The sequence below is a fragment of the Aspergillus alliaceus genome, assembly GCF_009176365.1.
Source record: "Aspergillus alliaceus strain CBS 536.65 unplaced genomic scaffold BDW43scaffold_16, whole genome shotgun sequence".
Lineage (NCBI taxonomy): Eukaryota > Fungi > Ascomycota > Eurotiomycetes > Eurotiales > Aspergillaceae > Aspergillus > Aspergillus alliaceus.
This window is the reverse complement of record NW_022474699.1, coordinates 224,118-238,721: the sequence shown is the minus strand read 5'-3', so window position 1 is coordinate 238,721 and position 14,604 is coordinate 224,118. Positions and strand designations below refer to the sequence as shown.

At 50.5% G+C, this 14,604-nt stretch overlaps 9 protein-coding genes across 9 annotated transcripts; 5 read left to right on the top strand and 4 right to left on the bottom strand.

The window, feature by feature from the left end:
- Positions 1–333: 333 nt before the first annotated feature.
- BDW43DRAFT_299559 (GMC family oxidoreductase) lies at positions 334–2,182 on the top strand (the record flags this gene model as incomplete). The annotated part of the gene is made up of 3 exons (XM_032044741.1): positions 334–367; positions 425–1,138; positions 1,236–2,182. The coding sequence occupies 3 exons, from the start codon at positions 334–336 to the stop codon at positions 2,180–2,182; spliced, it is 1,695 nt and encodes a 564-aa protein (XP_031901336.1).
- A 32-nt stretch (positions 2,183–2,214) lies between these two features.
- On the bottom strand, positions 2,215–2,542 carry BDW43DRAFT_56200 (uncharacterized protein). The gene has a single exon (XM_032050239.1). The coding sequence runs from the start codon at positions 2,443–2,445 to the stop codon at positions 2,248–2,250; it is 198 nt and encodes a 65-aa protein (XP_031901335.1). The 5' UTR covers positions 2,446–2,542; the 3' UTR covers positions 2,215–2,247.
- Position 2,543: 1 nt separating this feature from the next.
- On the top strand, positions 2,544–3,415 carry BDW43DRAFT_56209 (uncharacterized protein). The gene has a single exon (XM_032050241.1). It carries the CDS (start codon positions 2,641–2,643, stop codon positions 3,190–3,192), a length of 552 nt encoding a protein of 183 aa, XP_031901334.1. The 5' UTR covers positions 2,544–2,640; the 3' UTR covers positions 3,193–3,415.
- BDW43DRAFT_310162 (uncharacterized protein) lies at positions 3,412–4,667 on the bottom strand (the record flags this gene model as incomplete). The annotated part of the gene is made up of 6 exons (XM_032046858.1): positions 3,412–3,628; positions 3,675–3,829; positions 3,878–4,039; positions 4,090–4,212; positions 4,264–4,461; positions 4,521–4,667. 6 exons carry the CDS (start codon positions 4,665–4,667, stop codon positions 3,412–3,414), a joined length of 1,002 nt encoding a protein of 333 aa, XP_031901333.1.
- Positions 4,668–4,815: 148 nt separating this feature from the next.
- Positions 4,816–8,377, top strand: vp16 (tethering complex subunit VPS16). The gene is made up of 7 exons (XM_032041613.1): positions 4,816–5,015; positions 5,069–5,175; positions 5,225–5,353; positions 5,403–5,896; positions 5,949–6,043; positions 6,095–7,365; positions 7,432–8,377. Exons 1-7 carry the CDS (start codon positions 4,871–4,873, stop codon positions 7,678–7,680), a joined length of 2,490 nt encoding a protein of 829 aa, XP_031901331.1. The 5' UTR covers positions 4,816–4,870; the 3' UTR covers positions 7,681–8,377.
- BDW43DRAFT_310160 (Alb1 domain-containing protein) lies at positions 7,728–8,360 on the bottom strand (the record flags this gene model as incomplete). Its single annotated transcript, XM_032046857.1, has 3 exons — positions 7,728–7,937; positions 7,998–8,290; positions 8,345–8,360. The coding sequence occupies 3 exons, from the start codon at positions 8,358–8,360 to the stop codon at positions 7,728–7,730; spliced, it is 519 nt and encodes a 172-aa protein (XP_031901332.1).
- Positions 8,378–8,542: 165 nt separating the features above from the next.
- On the top strand, positions 8,543–10,691 carry BDW43DRAFT_56153 (ubiquitin-specific protease UBP1). The gene has a single exon (XM_032050238.1). It carries the CDS (start codon positions 8,619–8,621, stop codon positions 10,590–10,592), a length of 1,974 nt encoding a protein of 657 aa, XP_031901330.1. The 5' UTR covers positions 8,543–8,618; the 3' UTR covers positions 10,593–10,691.
- A 359-nt stretch (positions 10,692–11,050) lies between these two features.
- Positions 11,051–12,094, bottom strand: BDW43DRAFT_310158 (EF-hand superfamily Ca2+-modulated protein; the record flags this gene model as incomplete). The annotated part of the gene is made up of 3 exons (XM_032046856.1): positions 11,051–11,417; positions 11,510–11,709; positions 12,071–12,094. The coding sequence occupies 3 exons, from the start codon at positions 12,092–12,094 to the stop codon at positions 11,051–11,053; spliced, it is 591 nt and encodes a 196-aa protein (XP_031901329.1).
- A 123-nt stretch (positions 12,095–12,217) lies between these two features.
- Positions 12,218–14,281, top strand: BDW43DRAFT_273305 (bifunctional C97 family peptidase/thioredoxin family protein). The gene is made up of 4 exons (XM_032041612.1): positions 12,218–12,336; positions 12,393–12,407; positions 12,462–12,683; positions 12,732–14,281. The coding sequence occupies exons 1-4, from the start codon at positions 12,301–12,303 to the stop codon at positions 14,205–14,207; spliced, it is 1,749 nt and encodes a 582-aa protein (XP_031901328.1). The 5' UTR covers positions 12,218–12,300; the 3' UTR covers positions 14,208–14,281.
- Positions 14,282–14,604: the final 323 nt, after the last annotated feature.

The following is a 14,604-nucleotide window of genomic DNA, read 5'->3' as shown; positions in this document are numbered from 1 at the left end:
CCGCCTTAGGGCTTATTTTGAATCTCCATTGGATGTTGTTCCAAACGCCGGAACTGATGATCCCTCACCGTTAAGACCTTAGATCGCAAACGACAGTGACCTAATGCTTCACGGCTCCTGTTCAGTGGCCTCCTTTGCCCCGTATAGGCCATCGGAACAGCCGGCGTCAATTCCGCCCGTGCTCTACCCTTCTGCACACTTGGCATCCCACCAAGGGCGCTAACAATGCCAGCGGGCCGACTTCTTTTTGAAGGGGATCGGATCCCCTTCTCTAAACCCTCTCAGATTAACTTCTAGTGACCCAAATTTGAGAACAAATAAAGTGGACGTAAAATGGACACACCCATCGACTTTATCGTGGTAGGAAGTGAGTGAGAGCACCCGATAGGATGGCACTGGCCCAAGCTCGCTAATAAAGTTCCAGGTGGTCCAGCTGGCAGCACGGTGGCCAGCCAGTTAGCCAATTCTCCGAAGCATCCGAAAGTGCTTCTCCTTGAAGCAGGAGGCCTCAACGCAGAGCACGATCTGCGAGTTGACGGCCAGCGATGGCTGACCTTTCAGAACAAAGAGATGAACTGGGGTTACAAGACAACTCCGCAGAAGCACTGCAACAATCGGGAGATTGATTACTCCCGCGGACGGGGCATGGGAGGCTCCAGCGCCATTAACTTTGGTGTCTACAGTGTTGGTGCCCGCGACGACTACGACGAGTGGGCGCGCATCGTTGGCGATGACGCCTTCAAGTGGGAGAAGATCCAATCCAGGTACAAGGCTCTCGAGACTTTCCATGGGGATCTGCCTGACGGCGTTGATGCGAAGTATGCAGCCCCTCGGGCTGAAGATCATGGCAGCTCCGGAGGTCTCCACGTAGGGTTTGCCTCGACATGGGAAAAAGATCTGCCACCGCTTTTGGATGTCTTCGAACAGGCCGGTTTCCCCTTGAACCCCGACCACAACTCAGGCAATCCAATTGGGATGTCTGTTCTGATCAACTCGGCCTACAAGGGTGTCCGATCCACAGCTGCGGATCTTTTGAAGCCACAGCCGGAAAATTTAACTATCATCACCGATGCTCCCGTTCAGCGTCTCGTCCTAGACGGCAGCAAAGCTGTCGGTGTTGAATCAAATGGAAAGAAGTGTGAGTTTATTCTCGTATCCAATAGCAGCAGTATCTACCACTATTTACTGGTGTGAACTATGTCCACGGCTTGGGGCCACCTTGCTAATTGTTGAAGACCTCGCCTCGAAAGAGGTTGTCCTCTGCGCTGGCTCTCTGGAAGCGCCACGCATCCTCATGCACTCGGGTATTGGTCCCGCAAAACAACTAGAGAAGTTTGACATCCCCGTCAAGCTCGATGTCCCTGCCATTGGACAGGGTCTCCGAGACCACACGTTCGTCCCGCTAGTGAATACTCGCGTGGAGAACAATACCCAGCGACGTGAATTCTACGGTGATGAGAAGGCCATGGCCGAGGCCCTAGAGCAATGGAGAAAAGATGGAAGTGGCCCGTGGTCGAGATTCGCCTGCGAGTTAGGGATTGGCTGGTTCAAGCTTGACAAGCTCACGTCCTCCGAGGAATTCCAGAAGCTGCCTGCGGACGAGCGGAAGTACCTTCTGCAGGATACTGTGCCGCACTATGAGATCCTGACCCACTTCCCCATCCACTGGTTCATTCCAGACTTCGCCAATGAGGCTCTAAACTACTCTTGCCTCCTCGTTTTCATGTTCAACGCGCAGGCTCGTGGTGAAGTAACCCTGCAGTCGGCGGATCCGAATGTGCCCCTGCTGTTCGATCCGAAATTCCTGTCTCACCCGTTCGATCGTCGCGCTGCTATTGAGGCCCTGCGGGATGCATTCAGGATTGCTAAGTACGATGGCTACACCAAGGATAATGTCACGGAATTGGCTGGTCCCAAGTCCGACTCTGACGAGGATCTCCTGGAATACTGGAGACAGAACATCTCCTCCAGTTGGCACATGACTGGTACTATCAAAATGGGTCAGAAGGGTGAAGCCGATGCTGCCGTGGACAGCAGCTTCCGTTTCATGGGCATCGAGGGACTGCGTGTGGCGGATATGAGTGTAGTTCCGGTACTGGTTAACTGTCACGTCCAGGCAGTGGCATATGTGACGGGAGCAACATGTGCGGAGAAGTTGATTAAGGAGTATGATCTGGCCTAGAGAGCGGTTCTGGTTTATTTTCAGCCTATACGGGCCGGATTGCGATGTGTGCTTGTACATAGGATTTACCAACTAATCCAATTGGCTAACAAGTAAGGAGTTGATTTTCCGCGGAACGCCTTTGACATTTTCTCGGGTGGGGTCAGTGGAGTCACGGGATTCGATGGTCGCTGACATAGCCGACATCTCTCCTTTTTCGGCTCTAGGCGAAATGAGCCTTCTTGCCGTTTTGGGCAAGTCGTGAGGATATCATAGATGATCATGGACGATAGACTTTCGTATTTGTCTGGACCTGCAGCGGACCACGTCTATGTTTGATTTTTCTACTCTGTAGCTCGGCGTAAATCCCCCTTTTCCGGGCTGTGAAGAGCACCAGCTCATCATTCTTTATCGAGCAAAGAGTACCAACAATCTCTCTCCCAACAATTCCCTATTCTACCACAGTCCAGATTATCGCAATGATGCATCGAACGCTGTCCTGCTTCCTCTTCCTTTTAAGCATTTTCCCGCTTATCTATGCTCACTCAACAGCCCCTCGAGCTAGTCTCAACAACTGCCAAAACCTGGCAAGGCTGAACCGTACCGTCCACCGTGTTTCCCCGATCTTAGAAAGACTCATTCATCTTAATGCCGACAATGGCAAGGCGCTGGCACCCGCCCTAAATGGATCCATCGGCGCCACCCAAAAACGAGATCTTGGCAATACCATCCAGAAAATCCAATCCGTGCAGGTGTTACTGGGGCAGTCCAAGGACAAGATCTCGGACAAGATGATGACCTGTCAGGAGCCTAACCTCGGAACAAATGGCGTATTAGGGGGTAAGAAGCGGGACGAAGACGACAAGTGCACGCTTGATGAGGTGTTGGAAGAGCTGTTGGACGAGTTAACTGATTCGCTGGAGTGTCTCTTGTCGGTCACGTTTTCGTTGCTGGGTGGTGTGCTGGAATTGGTGTTCAATATGTTAAGTGGAATCGTGCACTTGACTGGCGAATTGCTTGACCTTGATTGATAGGTGTACGGGACATATAGATTATCGTTCCAGCTGACGCGCGAATAATTAAATTGGAAGGGGAACCCGTGTATTACATATAGATCCTCAGGTGTGGTTCGGACAAGACGTACGAGATATGGCTTTGATGCGCCACATCTCTTTTGCGTTGTACACTAGAGTATATCATTTCAACCGGCTGGTTGAGGCGAAGATCTGATTGTTGTACAACTTCAAAGCTCACAAGGGAGCTTCCAGTGTCAATACACTGTCCAAGATAGTATCGGGGGTCGCATAAGATAGTACTTGGGCTACAGCTTTCAAATCGCTTCCATATTGTAAACTGCGATCATCTTCCGGTTTTGCAACAATGATCCGATGGCGGAAAACCTTCTTCGCAGCCAGTGCCACGATCGAAGGTGTAAGATAATCAATACCGTGCAACGCAGCGAGCAGCCTGGTTCAATTAGTTCGGGTTGTGTAGAGTTTCCTGGAGGACATACTTTGAGAGTTTCATAAAGTAGACGTTTGACAGCGACGAAATTCCTCCAGAAACTGCGCGACTGAGACGGAGAAACACGACGATATCTTGGTGGTATCGAACTATATCGGCGCCCATAGTAACACGATTACCGGCTTGTTCCAATTTATCCAAAGCCTGTTTGGTGGTCAGCATTGGAAACACATCCAGATAAAGCAACCTCACCCTCCGGTCTATCCTTGGGTGGCCTTTGTGTGGCGGTATGGGGGGTTTGTGAACAACAGACGATGCTGACATTTGACCATCAGAAAGCCAGTCGTTATTTTCTTCCAAGTACACAAAGTCGTCCCGTGAACCATGAAAGTGGGAGAGTATGAGGTGGTCATTCTTCTTTAGTCAGCATCACTAAATAAATGGCCGGAGGTACAACCACACACCAAATGAAAATTTAAAATTGGCTGGTCATGTTCCGACTTGCGCACAAGAAGCGGTATGAAGAGAAAGTCCACCGGTGCCTCAAGACGGCCATATGGTGTTGTGAGTTTCTTGGAGCGCATCAGCTATGTATGGGGTCAGCGAGATCGTGCTAATAAGTAAGAGACTATAATTACCTCAAGAGCTTGCAGTTGTATCGTGTCAACAACGTGATCGAAATTCTTCGCTATAATGACATTTACCACCCTGTTTTCCGCGTTGCTTCCAATCGACCTCGCGGCCGCAGGAATGAGATATGAGCAGAACTCTTCCAGGGAGGTATCAACAGAGCAATCAACGACAGCATAAGTGAGGTCGAAAGTATTTGTACATATCTAGTGAGACATTAGCAGGACAACAGAGGCGCCGTGCACACTAGGATCAGTATACATACCAAAGCGAGCTCTTTGGAAACATCATCTATATTGTCGGTCGTAGCATCAATACGGCAATGCTCACGAGTAGCCAGACAAAGATAGAGTGCCACTTCCAGAGCAGAGAGTTCCAGTACGAGACTGGATATTTCAGCAAGATCATCCATGGCCTCCGTGATGTTTCCGAGAAGTATTGGTCAATTATCGACTCTTCTTTAGTGGCTCATAACTCGCCAAGACGCTAGACCGGTCCCGGTTTAGCCCGACCCGCCCCCATGTGAGCTGGAGCTTCCTGATGAACGACGACAAACAAGGCTCATCGCAGCATTGATCTCTCTCATCCGTTGTCGCCAAATAGTTGCCAGTATCAATGGCGCCGTCAAATCCGCTGGCGAACTGGGAGAGGTTGGGGGATAGTTTCTATAGAAAGGTCCCTATCTACGACGCAGTCTTTGATGAAGGTGTCGAATTAGAGAACTACATCGTTGCCGGCGCTCCATACGGAGGGGCCCTAGGTATGGACACTTATTATTATACGGCCGTTAGCATCAAAACTTACATATGGTAGCTTTGCATCGGGATGACAGCAAGCCGTACAGGTTCCGCGATGCTCAGACCGCCAAGTCAAGCATTGATATTTACTCATCCTCTGGAAAGCTGATTAATCGACTCAATGTTAGTTAACTCTTCAAATCAATAGATTCTCTAGTTCTAACACCTTCAGTGGGAGCATGGCACTATTCGAGGGCTCGGCTGGTCCGACAAGGAAGAGTTGCTGGTAATCACGGAAGACGGCACCGTGCGACGGTATTTCGGACTGTATGGAGATTTCACTTCGTTCTCCTTGGGCAACGTAGGATTCTGGGACGTATTTCGGTTATTCTGGAAGCTAATAAGTGTAGGGAGCTGAAGAATATGGTGTCAGAGCTTGTCGCTTTTGGACTTCCGGCTTCGTTGCGTTGCTTTCGAATAATCAGCTAGTGGCTGTGTCCAACTATGACGAGCCTCGTCCGAAGCTTCTCGCTCATTGCCCTGAAGGGGAAGTCTCCTCGTGGTCTTTGATTCCGCCCGCTTATACATTGTCGCGCTCGGTTGAGGTGCTCCTTGCTGTTGACAAAACTGTCTATTTGGTTGACCCTACTGAAGCAGAGGATAAAGTGCTTCAGAACGGACCTTTCAAGCATGCTAGCGTGTCTCCAACGGGAAGATTCGTGACCCTCATTACGGCTGAAGGTACAGTATGGGTAGTAAGCAGTGACTTTCAAAGCAAATACAGCGAATATGACCCAGAATCTCGGGTGACTCCCCGGACGGTAGATTGGTGTGGTGATGACGCTGCTGTCATCGCGTGGGAGGATGAAGTGCATCTGATTGGTCCCAACGGTGTTGCTACCCGGTAAGTCCCACTGTCCATCTCTGAGAGCTCTGGTTTCTCATGATCGGTTAAGCTACTACTATGACGGCACTGTTCACGTCGTACCCGAATTCGATGGGGTGCGTTTGATCACGAATGATACATGCGAGTTCTTGCATAAGGTTACAGGTAGGGTCACTAGGATTGGCTAGCGTTATCATCATCTAACAACTAGTTCAGATGTAACGGAGGCAATCTTCCGCCTTGGGTCTACCTCTCCCGCCTCAGTCCTACTAGACTCCATAGACTTGCTGGAAAAGAAGTCCCCCAAGGCTGATGAAAACATTCAGCGGATCCGATCGAGTTTGCCAGAGGCTGTTGACACTTGCGTTAGGGCTGCAGGCCACGAGTTCGATACCTATTGGCAGAAGAGATTATTAAAAGCCGCGTCATTCGGCAAATCCGTTCTAGATCTGTACAACAGTGACGATTTCGTGGAAATGACCGAAAAACTTCGAGTGCTCAAGGCAGTTAGAGACTACCAGATTGGGCTCCCTATATCATATGATCAGTACATGCGGCTAACCCCGGAGAAGCTCATCGAACGCTTGGTGAACAGACACGAGTATCTACTGGCCATTAAAATCTCGGAATATCTTCAGATTCCTGCTGACAGGATCTACGTTCATTGGGCAAGCCAGAAGGTCAAGGTTTCAACCGTCGACGATGAGGCTGTTTGTAAGCTCATCGTGCAAAGGCTGGATGGCAAGCCAGGCATATCGTTTGAATTGATCGCACAAGCCGCTTATGATGAGGGGCGTGCTCACCTAGCCACCCAGCTGCTGAACCACGAGCCGCGGGCCGGCAAACAGGTTCCATTACTGCTCAACATGGAAGAAGATGAAATTGCGCTTGACAAGGCCATTGAAAGTGGAGACAATGACCTAGTGAACTATGTCCTTCTACGTCTCAAGAGCAAGCTTCCACTGGCCAGTTTTTTCAGAATGATCAATACTCGACCTATGGCCTCCGCCCTTGTGGAAACGACTGCTCGAGGCGACGATACCGAACTACTGAAAGATCTCTACTATCAAGATGACCGCCCGATCGACGGCTCGAACGTCCTTCTTTCAGAGGCATTGAATGAGACAGAGTTGGCGCGCAAAACCGAGAAGGTGCATCTTGCCTCTCGATTACTGGCCGACTCTAAAGACGCGACAGTAGTCCTGCAACAGAAACTACTATCTGAAGCGTCGCAGCTACTAAAAGTTCAGGAGGCCTTAGACAAGGACATTGCAGACCGAGCTGAATTTGTGGGTCTAAGCTTAAACGAGACCATTTACAGACTGATCAGATCGGGCTACGGGAAGAGAGCACAAAAGCTTCAAAGCGAGTTCAAGATGCCGGATAAGACATATTGGTGGTTAAGATTAAGAGCTTTAGTTGCCAAACGAGACTGGGGTGAGTTGGAGGAGATCGGCAGGAACAAGAAATCCCCCATCGGATGGGAGGTGAGCCACCCTAATTAGCCAGCCAGCCTTAGCTGTAGGGACGCATGTGCTGACACAAGTTGACAGCCTTTTTATAATGAGATACTGGGTGCTGGAAACACAAAGCTCGCTTCATTATTCGTCCCGAAATGCACCAATCTATCGGTTGAGGACAAGGTCGAGATGTGGATAAAATGTGGAATGATCGTGAAAGCCGGAGAGGAAGCCTTCAAGGCCAAAGACTTTAATACCCTGGAGCTCCTCCGGACGAGAGCGTCAGGACCAGCTGTCACTGAAATTGATCGAATGATCAACCAGCTCAGACCCAGGAAATAGTCGACGTGACCAGTCCGGTATCTCCTTTACACTGTCGCTGCCACATCTCAGCTAATATCGTCGTCCACGTCAATACTTGCGTGCTCCTCAGCCACAGAATTTCGAGCCACGTAAATTGGTTGCGACTGCGTCTTTGCCTTTTTAGACGGCACGGAAGCATCAACCATAGCGTCATCGTCGTCATTATCTTCGGCCTCGTCATTGAGGTTCTGAAACAGGGTTGTCGTCGACTTGCGATTCAGGTCTTCCCAGTCGCCCTAACATTTCGCATTGTCAGCTTTGGCGTGATAATCCAAACATAACTGTGTCGCTCATACCCTACGCGATTTCACAATTTTTGCCCGGCCGACACTCTTCTCCACTTTTTTATCCAGTTGACCCAAGATATTCTCTGCTCTTTCGATACCTTTCTGCTGCCTGAGACGCTGCGCCCTTGTCATGGCCTTAGGCTTCGATTGCTTTTTTATCACACCAGCATTTGCGCGATCTGAGAGGATAGTTTCACGCTGTATCTCTGTTTGTTGGGCGCGGGGGAGAGAGGTCAAAGACTTGTCAACGTCGAGACTTGGCGATGCCGCCCGCCGGGCAGCACGAGAGTGCTTGGACTGGACTATAGATGTTGATTAATTTCTGAATCCCATTTTCTCTTGCACAACTTCCTTACCTCTTGCTTTAGCCATTGTGATGCAGACTGGAGAGTTTGTTTAGTTGTAGAATATTTTCAGTGGAGACGATAGGAATAGTTTCGCTATCGATAGAGTCCAGTAGTCCACAGAGACCAAAAGTGAATCCCGGCGGCGCTTATTAAACTCCGACGGGGAAAAGGTCACTCATCTATACTCGGGTTTTCTATACAACCACATTTTCATTCGTTCGCTCATCTATGAGTATCCTAATAATTTCTCTATGCCGTGACCTCCTAGACTTTCCACCCAGACATGCACTCCCATCGAGGGGGAAACGGTTTCCTCACTCAGAGTCCCTTGAACCACGCAAAGAACAGCCATTATGACACCGTGTTGCAGTACCTACAGGATCACCCAAGTCTACCATCAACCCTAGCCATCGCGATACTTGTTTTCTTTGCCCTTACTCAATCTGGATCCTTTCCGGCTACGGTGGCTCGAATATTGTGGGACGTCATGCTCTACTTGACCCCGTCCAGACTAGTCGCCGCCCTAGATTCAACAACAGGCCCAGCTTCGGTTGACAAAAGTACCGGTCGGATGAGCTTGGAAGCCAAAGGCAAAGCGATAAAACGGATCCTCGGCCTTGATAAATCCTCATTGTCCTCCCTCATTCCTCGAGCTCCTACCTTTCCGGGATTCGGCAACAAGGACAGTCTTCCTCCGGGGTTAGGAAACTGGGATAACTCGTGCTACCAGAACAGTATTATCCAAGGGTTCGCATCCCTTAAGTCGCTGGCGGTGTTTCTGGGGCGGAACATCGACTTGTTCGGGGCGAAGGGAACATTCTCGACTCATGAAGCGCTCAAGGGGATTATAGAACGGTTGAACAGCGCAGACAGCTACGGACAACGACTGTGGACTCCGCCGGATCTGAAGTCGATGAGCAGTTGGCAGCAGCAAGATGCACAGGAATATTTTTCAAAGGTCATTGATCAGATAGATTTCGAAATACAGCAGGCTACACGAAAGCAGACGCGGAACCTGGGCTTGAAGGTGGCGAGCCCGCAGGAGAATGTTATTGGGGCCGGGTCATCGCAGGGGACAGGTTCTGACACTTCTGTTGGGGCTCGGATCGCTGAAATACGCTCGTTCGGAAACCCATTAGAAGGTCTTCTTGCTCAGCGAGTCGGCTGCATGCAGTGTGGATGGACGGAGGGCCTGTCTCTTATTCCATTCAATTGTTTGACCGTGCCGCTTGGGGCGGGCTATGAGCATGATGTTCGTGATTGTTTGCAAGACTATATGGAGCTGGAGCCCATCGAGGGGGTGGAGTGCGCGAAATGCACCTTGTTACGCGTCCGAGAACAACTTCAGAGCCTATTGAAACAAATTGAGGAGGATAGGTCGCTTTCGAATATACCCGACTCACCCAGTGTGTCCGATGCACTCAAGAAATCGGCGCAGGAGCGATTAATCGCTGTTGAGGAAGCTGTCGAGGAAGAGGATTTTACGGAGAAGACCCTATCAAAGAAGTGCCATATCCCTTTAAAGAACCGCGTTTCGTCCACGAAATCGAGACAAGCTGTTATCGCCAGGCCACCGAGGTGTCTTGTTGTTCACATCAATCGAAGCTTATTCGATGAAATGACGGGGTTGCTTCGAAAGAATTACGCCGCCCTAAAATTTCCCAAGGTTCTTGATTTGAGTAAGTGGTGCCTAGGAGCAGCATCTACAGACCAGGCAGGTCAAAGCAGCGAGTCGTGGGATATGGATCCCAGAGAGTCGATGCTCACGCAGGCCGCCAAGGTCGCAGACTCCCAGGGACAACTCTACGAATTACGCGCAGTCATTACGCACTACGGCCGTCATGAGAACGGTCACTACATCTGTTATAGAAAGTACTGTTCCGATACATTCCCCGCCGATGTCCCAGAGTCAGTCATAGAGGCAGATGGCGAGCAGCAGACGACTGAGCGCTGGTTCCGGCTGAGTGACGAGGATGTGCAGATGGTCAGCGAATCCAACGTCCTGGCGCAGGGAGGAGCTTTCATGCTCTTTTATGAATCAATGGACCCATCTTCTGTGCACGCTCGGGCTGAAGAGCCGGATCTTACAGAAGGTGAGAGCTCCGCGTCTACCTCCAGCGCCATCACCCCGGAGGATATGTCGATGACATCTGCGACCACTGTAGACTCTAGAACATCCCGAGCCACAAGCGTGTCCGCGCCTGAGAAGACTAAGCTTCCAGTCGCAAATGCATCGCCTGTGTCGGATGTTGATTGAAGTCAATACCTTTACCTTGTTATATTTGGCTTAGTTCCGTGCGATTGGCGGAACATCGGCAAACCGTGTATATCACACTATTACTATGATACCCCTAAGTCCAACTACCGGCGTTGCATTGCTTTGGTTTTGTATTTTTATGTGGACCAGACCAGCTTTGGATAGTATACTGCAGATATTACTACAGGTACAATGAGGAATGATATCGGCCAAGTTCATAATAACCAGCTATACTTCCATTGTAGTCCGCCTAATCCACAATCCATCCCCAATCCTCGCTGTCTGCACACCACATACAATTCATATCCCATGTCATAATCTATGTACAACCCAATCCATGCACACCACCCCAAGAAGAAGAAAGAAAAAAACACCAAAAGAGAGCAACCCAACAACCCGCCCATATCCAAACGCCATACCCAACACTAACCAAAACATCCAAGCAGGAATCCAAATATCTAAAATACACCAGCTCTACTCATAACATCATGAAACTGTTCCAAGCTCACACCCGCTTCAACCGTATCCCCCCCATTCGCCTCCAAAATCATATCCCGCAGCAAATCATCCCCCAACCCATCCTCCTTCAGCTCGCGCGCAATCCGCCGCAAATGACCCAACGTAATCGGACCCTCCGTATTCCGCGTAAACAACTGATAAGCGGCATCCACCTCCGCAACGACAGCGTCATCATCCCGAGACCGTAGCTTCGCCGCCGCGACAGAGAGAAAGGGTTCATAGAGGACGAAGCCGGTGGCTGTGGGGTCAATCGCAGAGAGGATATCGTGGAGTTCTTTGGAGTTGGAAGGGGGGAGGCCTAGGGCTCTTTATCGAGTCATCACTTTGGTCAGTATCTTGCGGTTGAGGTTGAGGGTGAGTGGAATCGTAAAGTGCGAGGGGAAGGAGAGTCGACCCACACGAGCGCCTTCCGGACGTCCTCGCGTTCTATGACGCCTTCTTTCTCATTTTTGAATTCAGGGACACTTGTCGAGAAGAGGTGGAAGACTTCTTTGATTTCGTTTTCTTCGTCGGCGGTGATATCGTTTGCTCTGGCTAGTTTTGATTGGCGTGGCTTTTTGGGCGCGGCGGAGGCGGGTGCACTGCGCTTTTTGGGAGGCTGGAGTTGTGGATGGTTTGGTTAGTTGGGTGTTTCTGGATTGGGGGTTGCGTCGCGATGGGTTTGGTACGCACCATCTCCTCTGGTTGAGTGGGTGTGAGGTGGGAGTTTGGGGTTGTCAGTGGCGTTGGGGATGATGCGCAAGTTGCGGGCGGAGAGTCATTGGTTGGTTATCTATACTTGGGTTCCGACTACATACATACTGGTAAGTATTAAGGCACTGTAGTTAGCGATGCGGTTGTTACGATGTGTGCTTGCTTAGCTACGAGGATCTTGGTGCAATTGAGTATTATGGCAGGAGTAGTTTCATGAAATAATAATTTGGAATATAGTACTTAATAATAGCATTATGAAGATGTACAAGTAGTGGTCGTCGATCGAACATGACCGAACAATAGAAGAATTCCCGTGACTGTCACTTGCTGACGTAACACGTCTGTAAATTTCCCAATTCAGACAACTTTATATATCCCCGTGACATTGCCCCAGAACACCTCAGCTTTGTCTGCCTATCTCTCCAGACCACTATATTTATTCTCCATTGGCAGCTTCCAGTGACCAGGTCGCAACTCACCAGGCTCATCTCTCATCATGGATGTAGAGCTGTATGTTTATGACCTCTCCAAGGTGGTTTCAAGTACTCTATAAAATTCGAAGCTCATTGGCTAACTCTTTTAAAACAGGGTCTCGCCCGACAGGTTCGTTAGAAGCATCAGAGATGGCACGGGGATTGCAGATCTAACATAGTGCAGTGGTCGCTTCCATTAACAGGGACGCATATGGATGCCATCTACCACACGTCCATTGTCCTCGACGGCGTCGAGTACTACTTCGGACATGGCATCCAGACGTCTGTCCCTGGCAGTACGCACCATGGACAGCCCATGGAAAGGGTTCATCTCGGAGCCACAGAGCTTTCCGTTGATATTATCACTGAGTACATCGAGTCGCTCGGAGATATCTACACACCAGAGGCAAGCCCCTCATTCCCATGACAAAGAAATAACCACTAACGGCAACAGTCATACGACCTCTTTCTGCACAACTGCAACAACTTCACTCAGGACCTCGCCATGTTCCTAGTGGGCAAAAGCATCCCGGATCACATCCGGAACCTGCCCCAGACCTTCCTGAGCACGCCCTTCGGTCAGATGATGAAGCCTCAAATTGAAGCCGCTCTGCGTGGTGTCACGCAGGCCCCGAGCGCAGCTCCTCAGCCGGCTCCCGGGGTCCCAGCACAAACCATGACAACCCCTGTTCACCAGCAGCCCACATCGCAACCTCAACCGCACGGCAAGGTCCGAGTGGTCGCCAACCTTGCGCAGCTCGAGCGCGAACTCGCCTCGGCCTCGCACTCCTGCGCCGTGATCTTCTTCACCTCCGCCACCTGCCCACCCTGCAAAGCCATGTACCCAGTCTACGACGAACTGGCCGAAGAAGCCGGCGCCAAAGCCGCCCTCATTAAAGTGGACATCAGCACCGCCTACGACGTCTCCATGAAGTATCCAGTCCGGGGCACGCCCACCTTCAAAACCTACCTAAAAGGCAAAGAAGCCGACACCTGGAGCGGCGCCAACGCCTCCCAACTACGAGGCAACATCCGGCTCCTCCTCGAGATGGCCCATCCAACTCACCCCCACCACCACCTCGACCTCCCAACCTTCCAACGCCTGGTCCCCTCCAAATCCTACGTCCTCTTCAAATCCATCCCCCCACTCCCCAAACTCCTCCAAAAACTGCCCCCAGACACGCAATCCCACCCAACCCTCACCTCCATAACGACCTTCATAACCACCCACTCCACAGCCGGAGGAGACCCAGGCATCCCCCTGCCCCCCGACCTCCCCACCTACCCGACGTTCCTCACAAGCCTCCACTCCCGAACCCCCCCAGAATCCCACTTCGCAATCACAGACCTAACCCGCCTCCTCTGCCTCGACCCAAGGGTATCCGCCTGCCTCTCCTCCCACCCAGACACGCTAATAACCCTCACCCAAACCCAAAGGGATACACCATACAACCAGTGCCTAACAACCCTCCACCTTTTTGCAAACCTCTTCACCTCCCCTCTCTCCATCACAACCGTCCTCACTCACCAACGCCTCCGCTCAATAGCCCTAAACACCCTAACCACGGCCCTCCTATCCCCCTCCTCCAAGCTCCGCTGCACAGCAGCCTCCCTAGCCTATAACCTCACAGTCCACAACCACAATTCCCGATGGGAAGGCCACGGCGAGACGATACCGGAAGATGAGCAGGTGGAGCTAGCGGCGTCGCTTGTCGAGGCTATTGCCAGGGAGAGCGAGAGCGTAGAGGCTGCCCGGGGGTTCTTGCTTGCGTTGGGGATGCTGGTTTATGGATCTGAGAGGGAGGGGGCGGTAGGGGATTTGTGCACGGCCATGGAGGCGAGGGGTGTTGTTAGGGGTAAGGCAGGATTTATGGGAGAGGAGAATGAGAAGTTGGTTAGGGAGGTGGGGGATTTGGTTTCTGGGTTATAGAGGTTTTTTTTTTTTTTTTTTTTTTTGTTTTTTTTTTTCTCTCCTTTTTACCTTTCTTTTTACCTTTCTTTTTTACCTTTCTTTTTTCTCTTTTCTTTACCTTGTTTGGTTTTGTTGGGATGGGTTGTGTAGTTTTTGGGGTTTGTTGTTGAATATGAGCCTGGGTTTTGGTACGAGTCACAGTCACGGGCTTGAGTGATGGTTTAGATGGGAATGTGTGTTATGTATACAGAGTTTACGTTTCTTTCTTTCTTTCTTTTTTTGTCATAGCTCCCCTCTTTCTAGAATAGTCATATGGAGTAATACCAGATTAAGATAGTACCAGCTCGTATTCACATGTAATTACCTATAGAATAAAAGGAAACTCATCAAAGGGTATGTCGCAGAGCTATGCAAA

Bases quoted from the DNA above. Each gene is read 5' to 3' on its own strand.
- BDW43DRAFT_56200 (XM_032050239.1), bottom strand. From the start codon at position 2,445: ATGATCATCTATGATATCCTCACGACTTGCCCAAAACGGCAAGAAGGC.
- BDW43DRAFT_56153 (XM_032050238.1), top strand. From the start codon at position 8,619: ATGCACTCCCATCGAGGGGGAAACGGTTTCCTCACTCAGAGTCCCTTG.
- BDW43DRAFT_273305 (XM_032041612.1), top strand. From the start codon at position 12,301: ATGGATGTAGAGCTGTATGTTTATGACCTCTCCAAG. The intron at 12,684-12,731 runs GCAAGCCCCTCA...TAACGGCAACAG, and splicing joins GAGATATCTACACACCAGAG to TCATACGACCTCTTTCTGCA.
- vp16 (XM_032041613.1), top strand. From the start codon at position 4,871: ATGGCGCCGTCAAATCCGCTGGCGAACTGGGAGAGGTTGGGGGATAGT. The intron at 5,897-5,948 runs GTAAGTCCCACT...TGATCGGTTAAG, and splicing joins CCCAACGGTGTTGCTACCCG to CTACTACTATGACGGCACTG. The intron at 6,044-6,094 runs GTAGGGTCACTA...CAACTAGTTCAG, and splicing joins GTTCTTGCATAAGGTTACAG to ATGTAACGGAGGCAATCTTC.
- BDW43DRAFT_56209 (XM_032050241.1), top strand. From the start codon at position 2,641: ATGATGCATCGAACGCTGTCCTGCTTCCTCTTCCTTTTAAGCATTTTC.